This window comes from Aotus nancymaae, unplaced genomic scaffold, assembly GCF_030222135.1.
Source record: "Aotus nancymaae isolate 86718 unplaced genomic scaffold, 86718_ANA_hifiasm-v0.15.2.pri h1tg000044l, whole genome shotgun sequence".
Classification (NCBI taxonomy): Eukaryota; Metazoa; Chordata; class Mammalia; order Primates; family Aotidae; genus Aotus; species Aotus nancymaae.
The window spans coordinates 3,971,761-3,999,452 of record NW_026988458.1 but is presented as its reverse complement, the minus strand read 5'-3'; the positions used below and the strand labels follow the sequence as shown (position 1 = coordinate 3,999,452).

The 27,692-nt window shown below is 48.8% G+C and overlaps 2 protein-coding genes across 2 annotated transcripts in view; one reads left to right on the top strand and one right to left on the bottom strand.

Moving 5' to 3' along the window:
* COL4A1 (collagen type IV alpha 1 chain) overlaps positions 1 to 11,312 on the bottom strand; it is a 151,670-nt gene extending 140,358 nt beyond the window's left edge. Inside the window, exon 1 of the mRNA XM_064361877.1 lies at positions 11,089 to 11,312. Coding sequence (XP_064217947.1) covers positions 11,089 to 11,172 — 84 coding nt within the window. The 5' untranslated portion in view covers positions 11,173 to 11,312. The remainder of the gene's footprint in view (positions 1 to 11,088) is intronic.
* A 694-nt stretch (positions 11,313 to 12,006) lies between these two features.
* Positions 12,007 to 27,692, top strand: part of COL4A2 (collagen type IV alpha 2 chain) — a 207,400-nt gene continuing 191,714 nt past the window's right edge. The window contains exons 1-2 of the mRNA XM_064361876.1: positions 12,007 to 12,070; positions 12,192 to 12,246. Coding sequence (XP_064217946.1) covers positions 12,027 to 12,070; positions 12,192 to 12,246 — 99 coding nt within the window. The 5' untranslated portion in view covers positions 12,007 to 12,026. The remainder of the gene's footprint in view (positions 12,071 to 12,191; positions 12,247 to 27,692) is intronic.

Below are 27,692 nucleotides of genomic sequence, written 5' to 3'. Positions count from 1 at the left end.
AACTTCAGCGCTGCGCCTTTCCCACTTGATTAAGAGGCCGGAGAAAGCTTTCCAAAGTGATTCCCGCTTTGCACTGTGTCCTATTAAACTAGGACCTTCCCACATAAATCGCTCACAGGAAGAAATCTGTGACAGACTCCTCGCTGAGGGGCTGTGATGGATGTCACAGGAAGTGGAGCTACAGAGATACCGCCACCACCCACGCGAAACCACGCCACCTGCCTGGCTGCAATTTGCTTTTGTTGATCTCACAGTTGTTATGCCTCAAAGCTCAGGGCTCCATCTTGGAATACGTTAGGGATGAAATTGTGCCCTGAAAAATTATGCATTCGAGACGTATTTAGTGGTCTTAACGTCATTACAATCCCATATTCTGTAAATTATCCAAGAAGTTGATCTCATTATAAGAAATAAAGGAGTAGTAAAAGAAAGCTGTTTTTCAGTCTTCATAGTTTTAAGTACATATGAATATCAATAGTATACCCAGGAAATCAACAGTGAAAGCTAACATTTCTTGAACACTCACTGAAGATGGCGCAACAGTTTTTCCTCTGCTCTCACAGCCAGCTTCTGACACCAGCTTCGTGGGAGGTTTCCCCACATACCAAGCGAGCAATCAGTTCTTCAAGGGATACAGCTGGGCTTCCTTTAATTCCACTCAATTCTGATTCCATCTACCTGAAGATAGCATGAGCTCCCACAGGTGAAGGCTCTGTCTCACAAGATTGCCCTGCTTCAGACCCAATTGCCAGGAACAGATTTTCACCTATTCTTCTGGAGTTCGATTAACCTGCTAGGAAGGCTCACAGAACTCAGAGAAACCTTTATGTTCACTGATTTATTATAAAGGCTACTATATTATAAAGGTTACAGAGGAATAGCCAGACCAAGGAAGAGAGGCACAGAGCAAGGTGTGGGGGAAGGGGCAGAGCTTCCAGCCCTGCTAACGCCACCACCCTCCAGGAACAGCTCCAACCTTCAGCAGTCCAGAAGCTCCCCAGTCTTTCTGGGCTATTATGGAAGCCTCCTTACAGGGGCATGATTGATGATTAAATTATTGGCTGTCCGTGATTAACTCAACCTTCTACTCCTACCCTCCCCACAGAGGTTGAAAGTGGGGCTGAATCCATCCTCCAGCCTGTCTTGATCTTTCCCAGAGACCAGCCACCAGTCAACTCATTAACATACAAAGACACTTATCACTTCAGAGATTCCAAGATTTCAGGAGTTGTATGCCAGGAAGCAACAGGAAGGCCAAAGATGAACGTCACAGTAAGAAATCTCCCGATATGGCAGTCACTTATTTACCAGTATCACTTGCGACCTTCACAACACAATAAAGGAATACATTACTATCCCTCACGGATAGATGGGGAAACCGAGGCATGGAGCAGTTAAGAAGGTTGCCCAAGGTCAAACAGCTAGTTGCTGTTTGGGCAAATAAATTTATTTTTTATTAATTTTATTATTAAAACCCAATCATTAAAACGGTCATCAAGAATTCAAATCCATCTCATCTGACTCCAGAGTCTGAAACTGTACGATGCCCTTTGCAGAGTCTCGCAACCTAAATGAAAAGCTTTTGGAGCCAAAAGAGAACAGTGCAAGCGCTAAGTTTTCAACATAACATCTATCATACCATTGCCAAAATTATTCTCACTTTAAGTAGGGCATATGTCCGAACACAAAGGATGAGAACAATTCTAACCACCTTCATATTTTATAATCCACAGTAAGTGCTGAACACACATTTATGGAACAAATTTTAAATGCCAGAAGCAAGACACTGAGCTATCAAACTATTATCTTCTACTCTGTGTTCATGTGAATTCTTACTCTTGTTTTATTTTCACTGGCATAAAAAAAAATGGGCCTTTGGTTGCAAATTTGGCTTCTTGCCTAAGACAATACCCAAAGTTATTTATGTTTTAAATGAATAATCTAGTCAAGAGAAAAAAAAAATCCATATATCATGATGTATTGATGGATGATAATTCCATAAAAAAAGAGAAAATATCTATGGTCAACATGAAATAATAAAGAAGTATTAATTATAGAATTTTTTTTAAAAAGTTTTAAAAGCTTGAATTCCAGAAGAAATACAATCTTATTATTTTCAAGTATTTGGGAAAGCAAAATCTAATTATTATGGAGGCGCCCAATGGCTATTTAGTCAGACCAGACCGGCTTTAACAATTGATAAAAAGCATCTGGTGGTGGCGTAATGTTTACATGAAAAACATGTTTGTTAAAGATAAGCAATGAATGAGAAATAAATCAAGAAGATAGCCCACTATGTATCTTACATAATAAAAACTGTGTCATCCCCTTTTCCAGGGAATATTATTGATTCTGGACCAGGTTCGTGTATTTATCCAAAATAAATCGGATGTTGAGGCTGAACCAACCATCCTCTGGATGGTGTTTTCCCCCCATCGCTGTCCCATTTTCCTGCTTTGGCAAGTTTATCTTGATTTTATAGGCCATTTCCGGACCAAAATTTAGGAGTTATTTTAAACCACTAACCCTGAAAGGTCTTTAATCTCCAGGAACAGGATTTGGTGGTCAAAAGATACAAAACAGAAATTCCTCACCAGGAAACGGAGTGGGAGGTGGGAGGAAGGCAGAGGGGCGGCGTGGGTCCCCATGCTCAGGGTCTCCCGAGTCCCAGCGCCCACTGGCGCTGCCCCGGGTGGGTCTCTGAGCTAGGGCGCTGAGCGCATCCTGCGCAGGTGTGTGCACTGGCAGGCTGACCACCGAGGATGGCAAAACTCAGACTGAAATCAGGTCAGTTCGGAGGAACACATGCCCAGGAGGGCAGGCTCTGCTCCAGGCACCGCTGCGCTCCCTTCCCATCAGCCCAGCCCTCTCCAGATTCACTCAGGAGCCTCCACTTCCTGACATACCACAAGCGTGTTTCTGGAACCTTCTTCTCCTGCCCATCTGACCTTGCAAACTGCACCACACAGCTGGAACCGGGATTGTGGCGGGAGCAGAATCCAATGAGGAAAAAAAAAAAGACAAAGAACTGGGAGGGCCACGTTACAAGCAGGGGTTCAGCTTCAAAGCAGGTGCACGTAGTGCGGCCTATCAGCAGCCGCAGCCTCACCGGCTAGAAATGCAGATTCTCAGGCACACCCCACACCTCCAGAAACAGAAGCTCTGGAGCTGTTTCCCGGAGCCCCCGAGCAGATGTTGATGTGAGCTCATGTTGGACAACGGCTAGCGGAGGAGACCCTTGTGTGGGGACCCTTCCAGGCCCAGGGGGTCTTGATGTCATTGCTTTGCTGTTTACACTTCTGAATTTGTCTTTAGTAACAGAGTAGTAGTGCCTGGCACAAAGCAAGCTCGGTATAAATGCTTCACAGACATTACCTCACTTAATCCTCACGTTTGCACTAAGGAGAGCACCGCCCTCATCCGCATCCTACAGATAAGGAAGACCAGGGCCCACGGCTTCTCTGCAGGGCCTGTGACTGGCGCACAACCATCGCGTCCCTGGACTGTCTCCTCTCTACACGCAGTTGAAACATTGCATCGTCTTTCCAAAACGTTGTGTGCACGTCTGACCTGTGAATGCCAGCTTCTTCGAGAAACAGACTTTTCTTTCACCAGACTAATCTTAGGGTCCTTAGTCAGGTGGTAGCAAACATGTCACAAACAGTAGTAATTCTGGAACATTAAAATGGCATTGCATTCTTTAAAAATTCTACAATGCAACTCAAAAATTAAAGCTAAAGATAAAAAAGTTGCTTATATTTTAAAATGACATTTCAAAGCTGGTGTTCTTGGATGATATGAAAATAAATGCTCCTGTGCTCAGAAATGAGGTATTTCTTGCATACAAGGAGAACTGTGGATTTTAAAATGAATCTTGATTGTCTTATATCACAAGAATAATACATATATGAACATAAAGAATTATTAGCGAGGTAATAGCCAAATCTTCCGCCAATTAGATTAGATATTAATATTATTTATTTAATAAATATGAAGGGAAAATACCAAAATGGTTATTATTGGGTTTACCTGTAAAACACTGATACAGAAAACAAATACTGACCTGTAGGTTCAAAAATGCCCCATGTGCTGAATGTGAGTGTTAGGTCGGCTCTATCTTTCTACGTTGAAGACACGTAGTATTAACTGTCATTCTCTGAATGTGTATCATCTCTATGGATGAGTGCAGCTGCTGGGAAAAGTTTGTAGACATAGCTTTCAAAACATTGAATTACAGCTGGCTTTTTTTCTTCACAAAGGAATATCCTTATTTTCTAAAGCAAAAACTTAATAAAATCTTTAAACCATTTTAATTGTCTCCAATACAGGAATACTGTGCCTCCAGATATTCTGCTGAATTGGGCAATGTTTATTTAACTTAGCTGCACTCTCTCTGAGTGAATATACAAATGGCTTCCCCAATTGTTGGTGTATTTGGTCAAAGGAAAATAGAGCAACTGACATCAAACTGGATGCTTCCAGCTCACGGCCAGTATCTCTGGCTGTGGTCACTGCTGAAATAAGTGGCCAGGGTACACTAAGATACCTCCGTCTATGCATTACTAACCAATGCTAATTTACACCTGAACAATGTGCTGATTCCCAGAGCAACAGAAGATGAGGAGGTTGGAGGCTCTCCTTGATCAGGGCAGAGGCACAACAACAGACACACAAAAACCCAAGTGGCGTGGAAAAGATTGCTTTGGCATCTGATTTGCACACTTGGCATTGGTCTTGTACCTTAAAAATCAAGTGAGCTTTAAAACTCAGATGAAATAAAATGTTTTTATAGTATGCAGATTAAAACCCAAATCTAGCAAAGCTTCCACAGAGAATATTACTAAACCACGGAATAAACTATTTACATAAAATGTTCTGCACTGTATATATTTCCAAGTCATGTTTAGTCTGTGGTGGAATATCTACTCCAAATTCCAAATTAAGGGGAAACACCTTCTTTTGGCTGGATTCGTCTTTGCGTTCACTAATAATACCCCAGGGGTGGGTGGTGCAAGCCAGCAGGCAGTTCCCACATGAACACTCCGGGAGGTGAGGGGGGCGTCCCAAGAGAATGGCAGCCAGAAAATTAGAACCAATTACAAGTCATTAATTCACGATTTCCACCTCTGTGTTGGGCACTCTCCCAGACATGGTGGGGTGCTTTAAAAAGAAGGTATGTCCTCACGTGTCTCGTAACTGGCAAGGGTACTGGAACCGAGACACAAATGACAATGTAACTCCAAGCCCTGTGGCAGCAACCAGGACCAGCACTTCTCCAGTGCTTACGTCATGTGCACACGCTCTCCCTACACCGCGATTATCCTCGCTGTACGTATCAGAGACTCCAAGCTCAACGAGATTACACTGCTACCGAATGGCAGAGCAAGAATTGCAATTTAGGATGGATTTTTTTTTTTTTTTTTTTTTTTTTTTTTTTTTTTTTGAGATGGAGCTTCGCTCTTGTTACCCAGGCTGGAGTGCAATGGCGCGATCTCGGCTCACCGCAACTTCCGCCTCCTGGGTTCAGGCAATTCTCCTGCCTCAGCCTCCTGAGTAGCTGGGATTACAGGCACGCGCCACCATGCCCAGCTAATTTTTTGTATTAGTAGAGACGGGGTTTCACCATGTTGACCAGGATGGTCTCGATCTCTTGACCTCGTGATCCACCCGCCTCGGCCTCCCAAAGTGCTGGGATTACAGGCTTGAGCCACCGCGCCCGGCCAGGATGGATTTTTTTAAATCCAGAGAGTCAACAATATTTCACACTGCCACTCTGACTTGTGAGGGGATTGCATGGAAAGGGGGCAAGCTGAGAACTGCTTTAGGAGCTTCCGTGGAATTAATGCAAGCCGAGGGAAGACGAGAGGACTCTGCAGGCCGGGGGCAGAAGAAGATGAAACAGCTTCTGTGGAACGCAGAGATTAGTCCTTCCTTACAGTTACCAAAGCCGTATGTCGAGGAGCAGCAAGGAATGAGGCCATTCCTTGGTCTCATTTTACAGATCCATACCGCAGAGGGTATACACAGCCAAGCCAAAAAGAGGGGAGCCCCGGTGAGACAGTAGGTGGTCAGCGGCAGATCCTGAACACAGCAAGTCTACGGCCATAACTGAGGGAGCTGAAGGCAATTAGCCTTTCACAGGCTGAGGGATGGTCTGGAGAGCAGGAGAGCCGGGAGGAGGGGCAGAGCCACGAGGGTTCAGTGGCAGTCCTGGCACAAGGCGAGGAGAGCTGGAAAGGAGTCTTAGCCATGGCAAGGGAGTCCCAGCCATGGGAAGGGAAAGCTGAGGGTGCCTCTGGGAAGATTCCAGAAAGAAAAAGTGGGAGACTTTGTGACTGAGCAAACTACAAGGGTAAAGAAGAGGGAAGGCTGAGGCCTGTGGTCTCTGGGCTCCGTATCCAGAAACATCAGGGGGCAGCCAGACCAAAATGGCAGAGTTGGGAAGGGTAGTCGGTCTGGGTAAAAGATGAGTTCAGTTCTGAACATATTTGCTCCGTTTGAGATCAAAGCGGGACATATTTGCTCAGTTTGAGCCGAGGGGAGGTGTCGCATGGGAATGTGAAGACGTTGAACTGGAGTTCGAGAAGGAGGTCTCAAGTCCCCTTCGGGGAGTAATGGTGCATCACGGAGCAGACCCCGGGTTGAAGTTAGACAGTGCAAAAAACAAAGAGAAGCATGTGGAGCGGCCCCTGCGGCTCACCCACACTGAGGGCTGTGGGAAGAGGAAGAAGACAGGAGCAGAGACAGGGAGAGAGCCAGGAGAGACCCGGGTCCCAGAGTTAGAACCAGGAGAACAATGGAGGGAAATGCAGGCTGGAACCAGCTCACTGTGTACCAGACTATCAAAGTCTTCACCCCAAAGTCATTCCTACAGCGTCAAAAGCCTCAGAAGAAATTCACCATTAAAACATGTTCGGGTTATATCCCTTTTCATTGTATGCATAAGAATGGTAGGAATATGTCTTTTGTATTGTTCTATAGTTGACATTTTTCGTGGTTGTTTAATAATAGCAGGAAGAACAAGGCCCTCACATTATTTTAAGCATTCTATTGTTGCTTGAGCTGACTCTAGCCCAAGAACTCAAAATACCAAACCTGCTTGTGAGACATTTTAATGAGGTTAATCCTTCTTCAATTTGGGGAACAATTACAACAAATACTGTGGAATTCATCAAAACCACTGCGGTCATTTATTCACGTCTTGATGTTCTTCTACTGTCTACCAAGGTTTGTCTTGGAGCGTCACTGGTGGGTTCCATTTGTCTGCAAAATCTTTACCAGCTCTTAACTAAATAACTGAACTTATTATGACCATCCTTGCCAGTTCTCAGAAATTTGCCAACAGTCTTGTTAATGAATAATGTAGGGTTTTGTGAATTCCCTCATGGCCTGGCCCACGTGAAGGTAGGTTTTCTGGGTCAGTTCCTAAAGACACTCCTGACTAGAATCAGTCATCCATGCTGCAACTTTCCAAACATCCCAGCCAGCCTACCTGCCACCTCCAAGAAAAGGGACATTACCACACGCTTGAGCCTCAGTTGGAGCTGGGAGCTCGTTTTTCTCACTGGTCCCCTAAACCCTGCCCTTACAATTCTTTCCGCTCATCTGAGAGCAAAGTTCAGTCACCAAGAATGTTAGTCATAGAAACAACGACATCTTGGTGTCTCAAAGGAGCAAGCTTAAGGTCGTCTTTCAGTGCAAAGATCCTTAGACTTGAGAGCAGACAGGCAGAATGGCCATGCCTTCTGTGTACGGTACGCCATGGCAGCACACATGGAAATGATATGCTGGTGTATAGCTCCTATTTCTCCCTCATATTTCAGAGGCGGAAGACCCTCCCAGAAGTTTCTTCTGAGTTCCCCAAAGCCGGATTCAGTGTTTCTATAGCCTTTCATTTCCCTTGACTGTGACATTTACCAGCCTGAGTTGGATTTGTTTGTTTCTTTTCCAATATTTCTCACTAGATGTTCCTGGGGACACAGGGTGGGGTTAGTCCCTGTCGCACAGCCAGCACCTGGCAGGGTCATGGCATGAAGGAGGTGTTCCAGATGCATATGTGGAACACAGAAACAGATCCGAGGAAGGAGCAGATCTGCCAGGGAAACTGAGGCATGGAGTTCAATGAGCACCCCCAAATCATCTGCTTTTAAAAGCAGACATAAAATGTAGGGTTCTCTGGTGCCTAAAGCACACAAATTCTGCATACACATGACTATTAATAATGTATAGCATTGATAGTTCTGTGAATCCAGTCAGAGTACATGAACACTGCGTCTTCTGGTTGGTCTTAAAGTTGCATCCCTTCACCCTAGCCCAATTCCATCTATTAATATAAAGAGCTTGCTGATGTAAGTAATAGCTTCACCAATATCACTGCTGAGATCCTAGGTGATGCTGCTCTTTTTGGGACTCATTCAGAATCAGCCTTCTCATCTAAACCACGTTTCCAGTAGAACATGGTCCATACTTACGGGAAGTATGGTCCCATTCATACGGGAATGAAATCTCACTTAGTTTGAACTCTAGGTCATTCAGTCCCAGAGGTGGTGACTAATGGTCAGGAGATGACAATATTGCTGGACAACCATCACCACACTGAGGGGAAAGTTCACATTTCTAATCCTGAGAAATAATTTGTTAAGAAGCATGACACGGAACCAGTTAGTGGAGGGTGTGCAGGCTGCTGAAGGAAGGGCTCATTCCACCCACTGCAGCTGCGTGACTAAGCGCAGAGGGTGCTCACCATCAGAACACCATGGCACGTGTTTGTCTGGAGCCTGCAAGCTATTCCTCCTTTCTTGCTAAAGAAAAGCGGAGGAGGGAAGGAGCAGGGAATAGAGTGGTAGGTTCAGCGTGGGATAAAATCAATGGTTTAGAAAATCCACCCATGAGTACGTAAATAATATGACCATAGCAGATACAGCAAATACAAAATTAAACAGCCTTTCATGTAGAAAAAAAAAAGTGCAATTCATGCCTGGCACACAGTAGGTGATGTCTCAAAGTACAAATGCAGGTGGAGTGTGATTCAGACAGTCCAAAGGAGAGGTAAAGCAACAGTCATTTCCACTGGCTTCTGAATTAGGATCTGATAAAATCCCCAGCATCTTATCATTCAAAATGTATTTTTAAACTACGTTTTGCTTGGGTCAATATTGAAGCTATTTCAGTATTTTGGTATATCTAACAGCTGATTTTGGAAGGAGGTAAGTAAAAATGTTTTTGATGGCATGAAAAGTGAGACAAATTTTAAAATTAGGCAGATATAATTTTTAAGTGATTTCCTTGTATTCCCATACGTCATCTTCATATTAAGCACTTTTCTCTAATTAAGCCAGAGAAAACACAGAGTAACGATAATATCTGTGAGGTCTGCTGAGATCAGAAGTGCCCACACGCTGCATCTCTTAAAAACAGTCCATGGCACCTGGAGAGACATAGCAAAGCCCGTGGCCAGGAATGTAACTCAGCTTTAGGAAATGATTAAAGAGAAGTAAAATCATCTCCGACTCAACATTAATGCATTTGATTTCCCAGGTGAGAACAGGAGTTTTCGTAACCGAGTGGCTCTTTCTTTCTACAGTCCTGGATGTTTGGAACGCCAGCTCTTACAGTTAGCTTTGCTAACATTACCCATCGGAAAATCGAAACCCGAACAGCTCCTATTTCCCAGTGAAGAACTTTCTCTGATTTACCTTGCCATCATCAGGCTTCACCATCTCACCTTGGAAGCATTCAATCTTTTAGTCAATATTTCTAGACCAAGTGCTCTCAAGCCTGCTCTTTGGAAAGTATATTGTCATCACTACCAAAGAGTGTTTAAAGAACAGGCTGTGAAGTTTGGGGAGACTGGGCAGGGAGGAGCAATCTGAAGTTAATTGCTGATGTAATCATTAGTCCTTTCAATACCCAATGGAGAAGCTGCCTCCCGGGAGATAAACTCTCAATAAGGAGATGTGTGTATAACACCAGTTTACTCTGGCATGTAACAGTTAACAATTCCTATAAAGTTAAGTGGATTTAGTGAATATCATTCTTCCAAGAGAGAAGTAAAAAAACAAAAAATTTAAGAGGAAAACAAAGAACATTAAGAAACAGTAAAAGAATAAGTGTGGAAAATCTGGTAAGTAGCAAAAATCATCTTTAAACATTTGAGGGGAAAACTGCAAAAAGGGTTCAGAAGCCACACCTTCCGGCCCTTGGGACTGCATGGCTGTGACACTGAGCAACAGCTGAAGCCTTTACTCTCTCGGAGGGGAAGGAAAAAAGGAAGCAACAGTCAGTCCAGGCTCGTCCAAGGCTGGAAGCCTCGACTCCTGCAAACCGATCTCCCAGATCCTTTCTGGGCAAGCACATAACCAGAGGAAATGAAAACTAGAAAAACAATTTGTGTGTGGAACAATGACATGGAGTTTCACTTTGGTTTCATGCTCAAATATGAAAGTGGCTGTAATTTTTAAGAAAAATATATTAATAGAAGGCAACGAGTTGAGGATGGTGGCTTCTTCAAGCCGGGCGTCCAGAAGAGCCCCATTTCTGCCTTGGAGCGCGCCTTAGGCAGCAGCCGTGGGAAAGCTCAGATACAGCTGTTTCCAGGCAAAGGGCCCAGAGCTTTTCAGCCTCGGTCACCAGGGTCTCCAGACAAGGAGAAATACGCCCAAAGCTGTTCCCAGACGCTCTGGGCTAGAAGCTCCCAGTGCGCGCTCCCGCCCCTCCAACCCCCAACTCCCTCGCGCACCCGGGGCGGGTGAAGGCACCCAGCCGCCGAGCATCCCCGCGACACGGGTTCAAATCCCGCCGGCTCCCGGGCACCGTCGCCCCGCCACAGCGCGGGCTGTTTCTCCTCCTTTCCCCGGAGGAGTTCCCTAACTCTCCAGTACCCACACCATAACAAAGGAGGCTCGGTCCACCGATGCGCGATCGTAGCCCACAGGGACCCCCAGCGAGCACTGGTCCAGAGAATGCACCTGGCCGTGCCACGCGCGACCCCTAAGGGGCGGGCGGGCGGCTCCCGGAGCGGACAAAGGGGCCTCCGGGGCGCCCGGGCTCAGGGCGGGACGCGGGGAGCGGAGCCGGCCGGGGACTCACCTTCGCAGCGGCCCGGCTGCGCTCCTCGTGGAGCAGAAGGGCGGCGGGCAGCAACAGCAGCCAGACGCCGAGCCGGGGCCCCATGGTGGCGCGCCCGAGGCGGCGGGGGACGGCGGGGGACGGAGGCCGGGCGTGCGGGGGCCGCGGCGGGCAGCTCGCTCTCAGAAGGCCGGGCTTCCAGCGCTGCGCACCGTCCCGGGTGCGGCGGCTCCAAGCGGAGACCTGAGCGCGGCGGGCCGAGCTCCCCAATTTGTTGCCGCTGCCCCCTCCCCCTGGCGCTGCGCGGGCGGCGCCTCAAAGGGGAGGACCCTGCGGCGCGGGTAAGAGGCGGCGGGAGCGCGCAGCCAGGGAGTGTGGCCGCCGTGCGCCGGGACACCAGGGCTCCGCGCTCCGCACCCAGCGGCTCCCGCGTCCCAACACCCTGCGCCCGCGCTCTCGCCGATCCAGGCCGAGGACCCAGAAAGGACGCCCGAGCTCCCGAAGCCGGCGCCCAGGGAGCCCAGTGAGGGCGGCCGCGCCGCCGGTGTGCGCCGGCGGGTGCCTCTGGAAGGGCCAATGCGCGCGGGCCGCAGCCGCTGAAGCCGAGCCCGAGGTGAGAGCGACCCCCGAGCGGCGCCCAGACACTGGCCCGAGAGCTCTGGCTTGGAGCGCCCTGTGCTGTCTGGGGCTGCGTGCTCCTGCTTGGGAGTAGAAACTGGGAGGGTGGGAGAGCGGGGACGGAGGTCCTCGGCCAAGCAGCACACACGGGGGCCTAACGGGAGGTTCTCCTTCTTTCCGGGTCGTGGCGGGACGGCCCTCCGGTCACCCCTGCATGCGGGGGCGGACCGAGACCGGCGGTGAAGATGGGCTGCCTCCCTCATCCTTCGCTGAACTCGCTTTGTCTCTCGCCTCTAGGCTAAGCGGGACTGACCGGGGCCCAGAGCGGACTCACCGCCAGCATGGGGAGAAACCAGCGCGCGGCGGCCGGCCCTGCCCTACCGCGGTAAGCGACTTTCTGCCTGGTCCCCGTGGGTCCGGCGCGCAGGGACCTTTCTGTGTAGCTCTTGGGGATTGACAAGCCGGGCCCGCGCGTTCATGTCCCTCTTCCTCCCTTTCCCATTCAGGTGGCTGCTGCTGGGGACTGTGACCGTGGGGTTCCTCTCCCAGAGCGTCTTGGCGGTAAGTCCTGGCCCCCGGCCCACGCGCTTGGACTTGCGCGCCCGAGAGTGGTGGGGACGTTTGAGTGGCCTCGCAGAAGGCAGCTCGTCCGGGCGCTCCCGGGCTTGTGTGTGTGAGTGCGGGTGTCCGCCAGCCTGCCCACCCAGGTTCTGAGCAAGCTCGCTCTTCCCGCGTGATGCGTTCCACCTTTCCTTCCCAGGGGTTCCCAGCGTCAATCCTGTGCTTTGCAGGCGTCGGCCCTAAAGCTGAGAACTTTAAATGTAGCCTAAGGCACCGTTTACTGGCTCTGAACAAAGCTGCAGCCACAGAGGCGAGGAAAGAGTGTCAGTCCCTGGCAGTGAGGCGCCAGGCTTAGGGCAAGGAAAAGTTTTCCTGGAACTCGGGAGCTGGTGGGGAGGCTCTGTCAAGGGCTCAGGGTTTTTTGTGTTTTTAAATGGGAGGCTCTGGGTAAAGGGGCGGGGCGAGGAGGCGAACAAGACAACCTTAGTATTGTTTGAACTGAACCATTGCGATGGAACAATGGCAGAAAAACCGCGTTTTCTCCGGAGTCCTGGTCCGGCCCTGGAAGAGCGGCTCTGGGCGCCACCCTGGGACCCTGTTACCGGAGCCTGCCCCTCCACGCCGGCCATGCACAGCCCCGCGGTACCATGGCTGCAGTTGGCGACTGCACTGCGAGGCTTTGCACATTTTAAACGTTTTGTTTAAAGAGTAGGAGCCACTTTTACTGAGCTTTATGAAACAATGGCTAAAATGAACAGGTTTGGTAGGGGTATTCCGCTCAGGACTCAAATGTTTAGACAGGAGTTGAAAGCGGAGGGAGCTTTGGGGATGCCGGCTACTGTGGCCGACGGAGCCTGTGGCGGCCAGGGTCCAGGTGGATTCCTCCTGGAAACGACCCCTCCCTCCTCAGTGCGCCCTGTTTCAGAGCACCACACGGGGACAGAGGGGAAAGGTGTTCTTGATTTCGTCTGAATTCTGGTGTTTTTACATCGTTCTGCCCTAATGTAAAACAAACCAGGATTTTAAAGGCAGTGAGTGACAAGGAGCTACTCGCACTTGGGAAGGAGCTGCTAACTGCTTTTCCGCTGCTGTTGGCTCCAGTTCAAAGCCCAGGTTGGAAAGCAAAAGGAGGACTCGGAGACTTTGACCAGAGCACTGCAGGCCAAAGTTTTCTTCAAGTTCTGGTCTGTGTCTCCGTCCTTCTCCCAGCCCTGACTTAAGATCAGAACCTAGATAGTTGAACTAGCCAGTGACCCTGTGAATTCTAATGCACAGGCCTGTATGCGTATAAGACGTGGCTCAGATTTGTGAACCAGAAGCGACGCATGCATGCGCACACACGCACTCAAAGGCAGACGTCCCTAGAAAGTACCAAATCGGGCTGCGTGTGTGCTTCGGTTGTACCGATGGCCGCATCTCTCTGTCCCTAGAGTCACTTTTATAATATCCGTCTGATCGTGCTTAAGGCTAGTGGGAGTCCCAGGAATTCTTTTCTGAACTCATCCTAAAATTGGTGGAAAGACCACCAGGCACCTAGGTCTTAAAAAGACCCAACTAGCCTGGGCGGGGGGCACACCCCTGTAATCCTAGCACTTTGGGAGGCTGAGGCCTGCTGATTGCCTAAGCTCAGGAGTTCGAAACCATCCTGGGAGAAACATGGTAAAACCCTGTGTCTACTAAAATACAAAAAATTAGCCAGGCCTGGTGGTGCCTGCCTGTAATTCCAGCTACTCAGGAGGCTGAGGCACAAGAATTGCTTGAACCCGGGAGGCAGAGGTTGCAATGAGCCAAGATTGCACCACTGCACTCCAGCCTGGGCGACAGAGCAAGACTGTCTAAAAAAAAAACAAAAAAAAAAAAAAAAAAAAACCTAGGTACTAAACATAGCTCTGCCCTAATCTCTTAAATCCAGAGCCTCAGTTTCCATCCTTTGAAGTATGGCTTCTTACAGAGGCCAAGTACCCTAAGGGAGATGAGACACCTCTAGGCCTCCCCAAAACCTCGTCAGTGCTGCAGGCTCACCCTCAGTCTCTTTTACCCTTTGATCTCTGGGTGGGACCAAGACGACTGATTGCCCAGCAGAGCTTCGCAAAGTGCCGGTCCCTAGACCCGCAGACCTAACTCACCTGGAAAGGCTTGGTAAGAAGTCAGGTCCCGATATCAGACCGTCCGGTCAGACATTCTGGGGTGGAGTCCAGGACCCTGCTTCCCACATGATATCAGAATCTAGGAACCACTGAGCTGGAGTATGGGGTTGAGAGGCGGTTGAGGTTATCTGCCAACTCACTTTATTTCCCTGGGCTTTCAATTCTAACACTACGAATAAAAATTGATATTTTTAATCATTTCACTAGGGACCTACTAGTATGTGTTGTTGAGAGACTTGCACATTGTTACTTTCAACAAGGGGCTGCCCGTTAACGTCTTAGTAACCACTGGCTTGAATGGCTGTTCCTTGTGAAATAAGGCTTTGATTTTCAACTGTGTTGATGAAAGATTTTTCTTAATTGTGGCAAGGAGTTTTTCCTGGGTAAGTCGGTTCAGGAGAAAGGGCTGCCGCTCGGTGGTTAAAGAGCTTGGTTGCAGAAGCAGCTGGGACAGGTAGTGAAGAGCCTGGGTGATTGCTGATTGACCACTTCCTGTGTGTCATTTGTCTGCACTACTGCTTGTAACCCTCACGGGAAGGCATACTTAGGAGCTTCGTAACTATTATTACCCCGTTTTACAGGTGAGAAAAGGCACAAAGGTTTGAAGCCCTTGCGCAAGATTCCCGTCTTTGTAACTGAATGAGACGGATTGGTACCCAGGCCCCTTCCTCCACACTGAGCTTCCCGGGGCCTGAAAGTTGGCCGGGAGGGCACTCCTGAGCTTCAGTCTTTGAGGCTCCTGGGGTGTGGGTTCTTTCTCCCTGGTCTTGGCCTTGGACTAACAGTAGAGCTGGCACTGACTCCTAGGAGGGAGGATCTCCCCTCCTTCCCCCTCTGCTTCTCCCACTCTGAGGGTCAGGGGCACTGAGTGAAGGAGAGAAACAAGACCCTTCCTGAAGGGAGAAAAGGGAGCTAAAATCCCACGGGGCGGCCTGTGCTCTGGACTCAGTGTGAAGCCAGCTGCTCTGCACGGTCACTCAGGACCCGCTCCCTGCCGTCCATGATGCCTTTTCTAAAGGTGCCCTTGTTTGAACGCAGTTTCAAGATGCACAGAATGCTTTCGTGTAAGGCAGTGTGACACAGGGGTCCCATCCCAGACTCGAGGCAGGTGCCGGCGTAGTTCTCAGCTGGTGGGCAGCTGAGGGGCTGCCGCCTGGAGTGCGCACTCACCGAGCCTCTGCGTCCTAGTCTCCTCTCCCCCAAGGCAGAGGTGTTACTCATCCCACCGCCTCATAGGTGGGGCAGCTGTGAGGTATGTGGGTGCGTGCGAAGCACCTTGGAGACTCTGGCACCGCCTGGGTGCCAAGCAGTATCCCCTGGACCTGTTTAAGGGACAGTCCCCTCGGCTACCTGTTGTAGCCTTCATGGAGGCTGAAAAGTGCTCACTGCAGCCGCTCTGAGCATTGTCACTTGTCTCAAGAGGGTGGGCAGCGGCCTTGAGGGATCAAATATGCAGCGGGCTGGGCATATTCCTGAGGACCTCTGCCCCGGACCTGGGGGTTCTTGTAGGTATCAGTGTGGGGCCCCTGCCTGCCGCTTAGTTTCCAGGCCGCCCTTAGGGTGCCAGCCCCAGGAAACTCGCCTGACCCTCCTGTTGGCTGCCACCACCTTCCCTGTCCTCCAAGCCAGCAGCCACGGTCGCAAGTCCTTTCTGAGGGCTTTGGGATGGGGAGAAGAGGTGTTCGGTGCCGCCTGAGGCCCAGAGCTTTCTGTAAGGCTCAGCACAAATGGTTCTTTCGTGCATTCCCCGGAGCCTAAGCCCTATTGCTCAAAGACGGGCCCCTGCAAAGAAGGGAATAGCACGAGGTTCCTCCCCTGCTTGTGGAAAAACAAGCATATCTCAGCTCTCTGGAGGCTAGTAAAGTCTTCCTCCCTGGGTGGCTTGTAGGACTTGGCCATGATAAATAATAGCAGAGATTTGTCAACAGCATCCCAGAACGAGAGGTGGCTAGGAGGGAAAGCCGGAAAGCGCAGGGAAGGGAAACAGTCTCGGTACCACCCGGCGGCTACGTGTGGAGCCAGAGAGAGAGGTGAAGATCAAGGAAAAGGTTCTAGAATAGAAAAAAGGATTTTGCTAAAATAATAAAAATCAAAGAACTGTGTTTAATTTTGTTTCTGGGGAGAGGGAAAGAAAATGGGTGTGTGGTTTAAATAATCGAGAAACTCAAGGGAAAAATTAAGTGCCATGGAGATGCAGCTTTTCAACACTGTTGATAATATAATGAAGAGATCATCACCTAGCAAGTGGTCTGGGAATGTCTCATTCTTTTTATCTGGAGAAGAATGTTTGTCTTTGATTAGAGGATTTTGGAGAAAGCTCTGAAACTGGCCTCTTGCTTCGTATCTGCTGGCGCCTGTTGTGTGATCACTGCTGAAGGTGGGAGTCGCTGTCTGCAGCTCCTGGCCTTGGCTGATTCGGCTTGTGAATCCAGGCCCCGGAACTACACAGCAGTCTTGAGAGGCCATAGCGTCTCACCCAGCCTGCTGCTAACCGGGTCCTGGCTTCAGGGCAAGTCACTTCCCATGCTTAGGCTCTGGGGCTGGGAAGAGAATGTTGTGTGGTATTGAGCTCTCAGGCGGTGGACATACCATGAGCGAGCTGGAGAGTCAGAAGTGAGGGCCAGGCCCTGCAGCTGTGCTAAGACCTGTGAGAGTGAGCCAGGGTCTCCGCTGTGATGCTGGGGATGAGAAAGCCCTTCCAAACAAGCTCCAGAATAGAACTTACCCAGCCTTCACCAGGGCATTGCTTAGAAATCAATATGCCACATGGGACTTTCTATCCTCATGCTGTGGAGAAGCTTCCAGAATCCAATAAATACGTGACACTTCTCAGTTGAGATGAGAGAATGGGCAGAGTTCCTAGACAGTCCTCTCTTGCTGTTTCCCTGTGGTGGCCGCTCCCTCCAGTTAATGAGACCCTCTCAGGACAGGTGACAGCCTAAGTGACTCACTGCTTTTGATTTCATTGGTGGCTCTGGAGGACTGTAATTTTTATTTTGGTAACCCATGAAAGAAGAAGGTGGTGTCTAATCTTAGGGAGACTTCATAGGTGTCTCCCTTGGTCAGAGAGTAAATTTCAAAGGAAGTGCAAGTGGCCCCTGGCCACCCAGCAGGCTCCTTCCTGGGTGCTGCGTTCCAGCCCGTCCCCTCCGTCCTGAGCTCCTGGCTGGCTCCTATGCTCTGCTTCAATGTCTTCTGTTGCCTTGGATGAGGCTGCCTTTTGAAGCAACAAGCTTTTTTGTAAAACCTGCTCCTTTAAGTGTAGCGTGGTGTCCTGGGGCAGGTCCTGGCACAGAAAAACTACACCGGTGGAAAAACTGGTGAGATTCTAGGAGAGTCTGCAGTTCAGTGTGCTAATGTTAATCTCTGTACCAATGTTAATTTCTTAGTTTTCACAACAATGTGCTGTAGTTTTATAAAATGTCAATATGGCATCATGATGTCTGGGTGAAGGGTATACAGGGACTCTCTGCACTATCTTTGCAACTTTTCTGCAAATATCAATTGCTTCAGAATTTAAAACTGCTCCCAGAAGTCATCAGCCAGTCACATTTGGCATGCATGAGTCAGACAGACAAGTGCACACAGAGCTGAAAAACAGCCAGTCTCGTATTAGCAGATGTGGCCGGCAAGAGGAATGTGTTGCTCCCATTCCTTTCTCTAATAGAGTAAGTGTGAACAGAAGTCACTTCTGCTTTGTGGGAAATGCAGCAGAGGTAGGCCCAAGCAAAGCCTGAATAAAAGGATTTTTGTCCCCTGGCCTTGGGTGGAGTCATTTGTGAAGATGGGGAGGTTTCCTTGTGGAGTTTCTGCAGCACCACGTGGGAGGCCCAGTGGAGCTGTCATGGCGCCTCTTCTTGGCTGGAGGGAGAAATGGATGCACCGTTGTTTCCTGAGCCCATGATGGAATGGCAGGCTTGTATCAGTGTTGCTGCAAGGACACAAAACATGACCAGGGAAAAGCCCCGTGCTGCCCATACCCGCTCACCCTTAGGAACACAGCAGGCAGTCCTCCTGGGCTGCACAGAATGGGAGCCCCTTTCCGCCTGTCTAGGAAACCCCGTGGGCAACAGGGACGGGCAGGTATCAGGTGGCTGGCGGAGGAGGTGGGCCGCCTGCACGCATGCTGCCTGCATTGCCACAGGCCGTGGCAGTGGGATTCAGAGTCACAGCCTCTCAGTGGCTGCAGCTTCTGTGTTAGTTAGGGACCGAGCAAGAGGCCCAGAAGGAGGATGGCCAGTGGCCAGTGGCTGTTGCCTTGCATGTTTGCTTGTCGCCACCCTGCCATTGATAACCAGAAATGAGAAGCATGAGCAGAGCAGCCTCTGCCTGGCCCCTGCCAGTTCTGCTCTGCACACCCTGTCTGCCCCTCCAGGCCTTAGTCCCTGGGGGATAAGAACGACCTGTCCCTTTCTATCTGGTGACCCGCAGTAGGTGTCACATACCTGTACATGGCTGGAGCCTCTGTCCTTTGTAATTGAGTCCCATTTAAGAGTCTAGCTAAAGTGTCTTCTCTACTGATAGCGTTTTAAATACTTTAGGATCAAGGGTTATAAGTCATTATTGTAACTCCTGTAGACTTGAAACATTTGTCTTCATCCACTTTTTGGCTTGTTTGTTTGTTTTTGTTGTTGGGATTGAGTCTTGCCCTGTCATCCAGGCTGGAGTACAGTGACGTGATCTCGGCTCACTGCAACCTCTGCCTCCTGGGTTCAAGCGATTCTCCGGCCTCAGCCTCCCAAATAGCTGGGATTACAGGCACGAGCCACCATACCCAGCTAATTTATGTATTTTTGGTAGAGACGGGGTTTCACCACATTGGCCAGACTGGTCTCAACTCCTGACCTCAGGTGACCCGCCTGCTTCAGCCTTCCAAAGTGCTGGGATTACAGGCGTGAGCCACCACGCCCAGCCATCATCCACCTTTTCTCCCAGAAGCATGTCTTCCACAGCTGGCAGTGCTGCTCTCACGGTCCAAGTTCAGGGCATCTGCATTGGCCTCCGTGGAATGATTCACAGGCACCTATATCTGCTGAAGGCCTGAAATCCAGTGGGCCCTCAACAGAGCTTCTTACGTAAATGATTGCAGCTAGTTGGCAGCAATGCAAGCAAATCCTTTGGATGAGGCGTACAGCCATGGAACTATTAATAAAAGATGAGATTAAAAGCGTATTTATTCTTACTCTGGGTTTTTTTCCCCCAAATTAACTGCTTTCTCCCACTGGATAAAAACCAGCTGTACGTGATGATAAAGGAAGCATGGATCAGTCTAGGAAAGATTTGCATTTTTTCCTAGGGATTGTTTCAACCCCACCCATAGAATTCCTGTTTTGTTGCTTTTACCCAGTTCAGTGCTCTCCCATGTGAGAATTAGAGAAGAATGTGTGTTTTTGAATTTCGTGGACTGATTATCTGGTACCTGGTAAATATTATGTAACAATATTTTTCCCGCATGTTGAGTATTTTTGGATCCCTGACTGTGGAGTGATGGGACCCTCGTGCACAGGGTCAAACACACATGCCCTGGGCTGCACCAAAAGCTGCCGTTCGTCTCCAGATTGGGTGAAAGGAAGGGGTCCCCTGGGAGATTCTTTGCGGGATCACCAGAACCAAACCTAAGACAGCATCCCTAGCATTCTAGAACCTCTGGGAGCAGCTAAAACCCTGGGGAGAAACACAGCAACTCCTGTTGGCTGAGCCACTGGTGCTGGGAACTGCTCTAAATCATGGACGGTTCACAGATGGGTAAACTGAGGCATGTGCAGGAAGGCACCTGGTAGGGTCAATGCGAACAAAATGGGGAGTGAAACCTAGGACTTGCCGATTCTAAAACCTCTGCTCTCAGCCACTGGCTAGGTGACTAAACCCCAGCCACAGAACAGATACGCACAGGTAAAATATGTCGAATGTTGTATGTAAAGTACAGAGATATATATATTATATGTAGAAAATATATTATCAGTCTACATGGAATGTACAGAGATAGATGATAGAGATAAAAGAGAGAGCACGCACATCACACACGTACATATGTACCCTGTGCCCACACAGACACACAGATGCACACACACACATGCATGCATATAGACACACACATGACCATAGACACACACTTGCACACATGGACACACTTGCACCCCACACATGCATACAGACACACAGGTGGACATATAGACACACACACCCACACACACAGATGCACACACATGCACACAGACACACACACACACATAGACACACACTTGCACCACACACATACAGACACACAGATGCACACACATGCACATAGACACACACACAGATATAGACACACACTTGCACACATGGACACACTTGCACCCCACACATGCATACAGACACACAGGTGCACATATAGACACACACACCCACACACACAGATGCACACACATGCACACAGACACACACACACATATAGACACACACTTGCACCACACACATACAGACACACAGATGCACACACATGCACATAGACACACACACAGATATAGACACACACTTGCACCACACACACAGACACACAGATGCACACACATGCACATAGACACATGCATAAACACACACTTGCACCCCCACACACATACACACAGATGCACACAGATGCACACACATACATATATAGACACACACACCACACACATAGACACACAGATGCACACACATGCACATAGACATACACGCATATATAGACACACTTGCACCCCATACACACATACACACAGATGCACACACATGCATATAGACACACACTTGCACCCTGCATACACTACAGACACACAGATGCACACATGTGCATAGATACACATGTGTACATATGTCTACATAGATATACACACATGCCTACATAGACACACATGCACATGCATACACCTGAACACACACTTGCACCCTCCACAAACATATACATAGACATACATGCACATGCCCATAGATGTACACATGCACATAGATACACAGAGAAACACACGTGCACCCCACACACATAGACACAAATATATGCACACACACATACACACACACACACACACACTTAGCCGGAGGATGCTCCTGGTTTCTTTCTCCATTAGGGCAGTTGAGGCAGAAAGAGACTATGGATGCCTCTGGGGAGCGGCAAACAGACCTGTTTCTTTAGGGTCCCTTTTGCAGAGAGGCTGGACAGAGGCACGAGGGAGACTGAGTAGCCTCATGAACTCTGAAGAATAAAGGCTGAGATGTCTGTACTCAGGAGAGGTCCTTAAAGGATGACCAAGAAATACGTGAGAACGGGCAAAGGAACAATTTCACGTGCAGAACCAAGAGTCCTGCAGACACAATCCCAACCGGCCCTCTCCAAGTCTGGCGTGAAACTCCAGGCCACTAAGGTAGATGCTGCTAAGGGAACAGGAGGGGCAAACACAGCGTTGTGTTTGGCTGTTGGAAAATTGTTCTAGTTGTAATTTAGAGAAAGATTTACTGAGCTCCTATGGGGCAAAAGAAACCTTCCTAAAGTTATCTTAGCCATACAGGAGACCCAGTGGACACTACAGAGTGACGGCAGGACTCCATTTTCCCTGGACCAATGCCAGCTTCCTTACACTGGGTCTGCTCTCACTACCCTGTGTTTGTGCTGGTGTTTTTCATGGAAGTCCCCATGGGCTAACAGGAGGACAGGTGTGGCCTGTTAAAAAGAGGTTGAAACTGTGGGCTTGAGCGCAGTGATTGGGAAAAGTCACTTTTCCTTTCTGAGAATGCTTGTCTTCATCTGTCAACAGGAATACTCAAAACTATGTCCCAGGGTCACAGTGGGATCGTTTATGTGTCATTCGTTCATTAAATGAACGTGTCCGATGCTACTAGGAATAATGGTCACTCACGAGTTCTAGAACATTCATCCTCCCATGGATTCACATCTGGGTCAGAGCAAGGGCAAGCTAGGAACCGTGAAGTTTGATCAGGGCGTGCGTGTGTGCGTGCGCGTATGTGTGTGTGCATGCGTGCGTGTGTGCGTGTCTACACGCATGTGTGAGTGTGTGTATGCATGTGTGCGTGTGTGCACACATGCGTGTATGCGTGTGTGTGTGGTGCAGGGTTGTCCAACCATCTGACCCAATTTTAAATTAAATATGTCATCTGGGATTATTTGTGATAAGAGAGCAACCTGTAGACGTTCACTATTTGAGAGCCAGTTTATCTATTTGTTCCCTATGAGACTTTCAGTACAGTCGATTTCATGTGCAACTGTGCTTATCAGCAAGCACCTATAAGAGCCCCCACTCAGCCTGCTCACAGGAAATGTCAGGACTCAGGCATGGGCCCCACAGGAATAGGGCCAGCTGGGGTCTTGGTTTGAAACTTCCTTTTGCCGCTTCCTAGCCAGGTGATGTTGGGGGAGTACTCAGCTCTTTACACTTTAGTCACATTTCACTTACACTTTAGTTACATTTAAACTGGGTTAAAATAGTTCTTGCCTTGTGCATGTGCTGGGAGGAGCGAGAAGAAATTGGCTGTAGAGAGTTTAGCAATCTTAGCATTGTAGTGCTTGATAAATACCAGTTAATGTCTGCCTGGCTTTGGGTTGTTGTTTTTTAACAATACCTTCATCCTCAATGCCTAAATAACTTGAAGCCACATAAAGTTCAAGTCAACTAGAGTTACTGTTGGGAACCATGGTCCCAGGACAGGAGGAAGTGGGCCAGTGGGACCAGCAGCTGGGGGAGCCCCGGGGGAGGAGGTTCTGGTCTTCACGATTCTGGTGCCTGGAGTGCTAAGACCCTGCAGTGTCTTGGTGGCTCTGAGCAGGTGGCTGCTGAGTGAGAACTGGTGGAGATGCATCTTCCTGATGCCTTGAGACGGTTATTTCCATTTTCTTTAAGTTTGGGAGATGTCAGCCAAAGGAAACATTTTAATATTAATTAAAGTTCAGTCAAGGTGTAACTAACTTATTTCCAGAACAAATGGAAACACTTATAAACAAAGAACAATTTGTTCAAATAACTGAGACACAGTATAATTTAGCCAAGTAAGAAAACTCAAGAGGCTTTGATTTGGCAACCTGATATAAAAATGCAAAACAGAATCTTAGGAGAGAATTTCCTTCTTAAGAGAGCAGAAAGATTTCCCTCCATAGCATTTCCTAGCAGGGCAACTGCTTCTCAGATTAGCATGGAAAGGCCTCCCAGACTAGACTGTACCCTCTAACGCCCAGGTGAGTAAGGCCAAGGCGTGGATTCCCTCAGGAAGATTCCAGCTGGAAAGTTCAGGGAAGAACATCACCTCCTTCCTTTGCTTCCTTCCTTTGGTAATTGTCCTAATTGTAACAACCATCCAAGTTACAATTCAAGACCAGTAGGGACCTGAGGTGATTTCCTTTCCTCTATAACCACCTTCCTTTCCTCGCCGTTCCCGACAGCTTTCAGCGCTCCCTTCCCTTCCCCAAGACAGTCTTAGCTCAGACAGGATTTCCTTAATCTTAGTCATCAGGTCTCCTTGTCCAGCCTCCTCCTTCCTGTGGTAAAACAAGGAATCTTAACAGCAAGTAGGCCGAGATTTTATATCTTTGTGATATGCCAATCTCCTGCCAGTATGTGCAGACATCAGGTTTTCTTGTGCTTACCCACATCAAGGTGCCAGAGATTGGAAAAGTCAGGGCATTTCTAGTTAAGCCACACGACACCATGAGTTTCAGCTGTCTGCCTTGGCTTTCATGAATGTGTCTCTGTCTCCCTGAAGGTTCTCATTCTGGCATCCTGGGCTCTCTTTGGCCAGGCGCAGCTGCACAACCCGGGAGCAGTCCTAACCCATTACGTAAGGTGGCAAGGTGGGGCTGGCGGGTGGCACTGCCAGGTCACCTCTGGGCACTGGGTGACCCAGTCATTGGCCCCCTACGGTGACCCCCTGCTGCGTGGGTGACACTCACACCTCCCCTGGGCTCCCAGTGCTGAGATTTCTGGGCGATTTCTCTGCTCTCCAACAAGAGTGGTTTGTTATCTGCTTCTCACCTGATTGGAATTTAATGGTCTAGAAACAAATGAGTTATTTCACTCAGGAGGGGGAAGGAAGTCAGATTAGTCATGCTGGCAATTGATTTTTTTTTTTTAATCCAAGAATTCTTTACTTAAGAAGTAAAAGCAATTAAGAATAGTGCTGAATCCTGTCTAGAAGTTCTAGAACAAGGAATGGGATGATGCCGATAGATACTTCAAGTGACTGGAAAGCTTAGTTCCCTCTGAACAGAGTCTAACTCTGAGGCCATCTGCTTCTTTTTATATAAAAACAGCAGTGTCTCAAAGAAAATAAATGTATTTAATAGGAAAGCTCATAGATAGATAGAGTTCATCCATTTTAAAGGCTGCCTTTTCCTCCTTTTTATAGTACCTTTCAAAAGCGTCTCCTCTTTCAACACTCGTAGCTCATCAGTGAGGGAGAACAAAGGACTACCACTGTTGATTCAGGCAACATTTTTGCCTTCATGTTGATTTTTCTTCCTCATTGGGTTTAATTAACTAGAGTCTCTAAGAATAAACATAGAAAAAAAGGCCTGTTTCATGGGCTTTTCTTAGCCTTTCACATTAAAAAAATGACCTTAGCTCTTTATTCTTTCTAAATACTTCATGTGTTTAAAAACTAGGTAACTTTCCTGTGATAAAAAATAAAATCTTGGCACATTATCAACATATTACCTACCTTACAAACACAGTATTTGTAAACCAACCATCTGAAAATAATCTTATTAATGTTACATCATCTCATATATGTGTGTATTTAGTGTGTATGTGTGTGTGTGTATATATGTACATATACACAGAGAGAGCGCATATATGTGATGCAAACCTGTGTCCATTTTTAATACTTTTTTCATTGTTGTAAATTGTGGTAAAATATACATAACATAAAATTTACCGTGTTACCCATGTTTAAGTGACAGTTCAGTGGCGTTAAGTATATCACATTCCTGTGCCGCTCTCACCACTGTCCATCTCCAGAACTTTCTCATCATCCCAAACAGAAATTCCTTGTGCATTAAATAATCTCCATCCTATCCTTCTCCCACCCTCTATTAGTCTACTCTGCTCTGTCACTGTGAGTGTGACTGCTCTAGGGCCCTCATATAAGTGGAATCACGCAGTGTTTGTCCTTTCATGACAAGCTTGTTTCATTTAGTATAATGTGCTTGTCTGAGTCCATGTTCATGCCACTGATAAAGACATACCCGAGACTGTGCAATTTACAAAAGAAAGAGGTTTCATCGACTTACAGTTCCACGTGGATGAGGAAGTCTCACAATCATGGCAGAAGGCCAGGAGAAGCAAGTCACCTCTTACATGGATGGCAGCAGGCAGAGAGAGACTGTGCCAGCATGGGAAGTGCCAGATGCTTATAAAACCATCAGATCTCATGAGAACTCACTATTATGAGAAGAATATGGGGGACCCACCCCCATAATTCAATTATCTCCACCTCGCCCCACCTTTGACATGTGGGGATTATTACAATTCAAGGTGAGATTTGGGTGAGGACAGAGCCAAACCGTGTCAGTCCTGAAGATGTATCCAGTTACCCACGGGGCAGAATTTCCTTCCTTTTCAACCTCAGTAACAGGGCTATACTTCTAAAAGTTCTTACTTTTAAACTCAGTTTTGTTTCCTTAGCTGACAGGTTTCAGTTGGTTAATGTCAGGCATTGCAAATCAAACAGGTTTAGGAAATGGCCTGTGAGACCCAGCTCCAGATGAAGGGGTGCGGGGAAGGGAGCTTGGGGCTGGCCTGCCTCTCTGCCTCTCGGAGGCCGCCTGCCTCTCTGTCCCTCGGAGGCCGCCTGTCTCTCTGTCCCTCCGAGGCCGCCTGCCTCTCTGTCCCTCGGAGGCCACCTGCCTCTCTGTCCCTCGGAGGCCGCCTGTCTCTCTGTCCCTCCGAGGCCGCCTGTCTCTGACTATGCCTCTCCTCTTGACGTTTGTTTTGCTTTCTGGTAAATGTTCACCACTCTTCCAAAGGAGGTTGGCTTGGGCCGCACTGAGTTGGCTTCCTCTGGGACAGGGATGGGAAGCTGTCCAGGAAGGAACTGGGTGTCTGGGTGGGAAGCCAGTGAGCGAGGCCTGGGTTGCCCATACAGGTGTAGGCAGCAGAGCTAGAGCAGTTCCTGAAGCCCCAGAGTGCGTGAGATTCCTCAGGAGGAGGAGAGGAGGTGGACACATCGAAACAAGGGAAGAGGAGATATGGGGAACCCTGGGAGGAGCTGTGAGCCCCAAAAGGAGGCTGTGGTCAGGGGCAGGCCTAGGTCTTCCCCATGGCTTCAAACTGACAGTCACCAGCCTCCCCTCTTCCTCTAGCACCAGGGTCAGAAGATGGAGGTGGAGACAGGGAGCCGGCGTCCACCTCTGGTCGCTGCCCGTCTTCCTTCCTGCTAGAGTTCAGGCTGCCGTGGGCTCGGGACTTGCCTTATTCATCACCAGGCCCTCCCACAGCGCGGGGACCTTCACACAGGTGCTAGAAGGAGTTTATTAAATAAATGTGTTACTTAACTCTTCCGTGGGAACCCAAGATAGTTAAGGTTTCTCTGTAAGGGCAGCTGGCAGGATGATCAGAGGCTTCTGAGGCCGCCTGAGTCAGGTCAGCTGGAGCAGGAGGGCAGATGCCCAGAGCAGGCTAACGAAGGGCAGGTTTCCATCTCCTTTTTACATTTCGAAGGGTTTGGCATGACCCCCAGCACCAGCTGTCACAACCACCCCAGTGAGGGCACTGTTGCACAGTCTAGGAGGGGCAGGTAGACAAAGCTGTGGATCCACTGATTCTATGAAAACCTGCGGCTGATTGAGGACAGGTGTCAGTCCCCTGGAAGTCCAAACCGCAGGGGTGGGGAGCTACCTTTCCCTGAGTTCAAGGGTCGGTTGCTACTCCACTGCCCTACATTCCTATGACTGGACATCAGAGGCCCACTCATGACTCTGGAATTTCTGTTTCGCCCTCTGTGATCAGGGAGCTCTCACCAGGTGATGCCCCGATGCCTGGGGGGAGGAGAGCATCCTCGGGCAGCCCCTCGCAGGAGATGACGTCAGGCTTCGGGATGGGGGCCTCCTGTGGGTTCCAGATGCCTGTCTTGCTGTTTGCTCTTTATATTTTTTGAGTTAGTCATGCTAAATATGATGTCTCTGCAGCTGTAAAACCTGGAGCTGAAGAGAATGAGTGTCTGGGAAGCTGCGGGCCGGCCCGCGGGCACCTCTCCTAGACAGAGAGAGCATGCAGGATCCCCAGGAGCAGCTTCCCCCACCTGCTGCCCGCAGTGTTGCATACAATGAGGGCAGGCAGA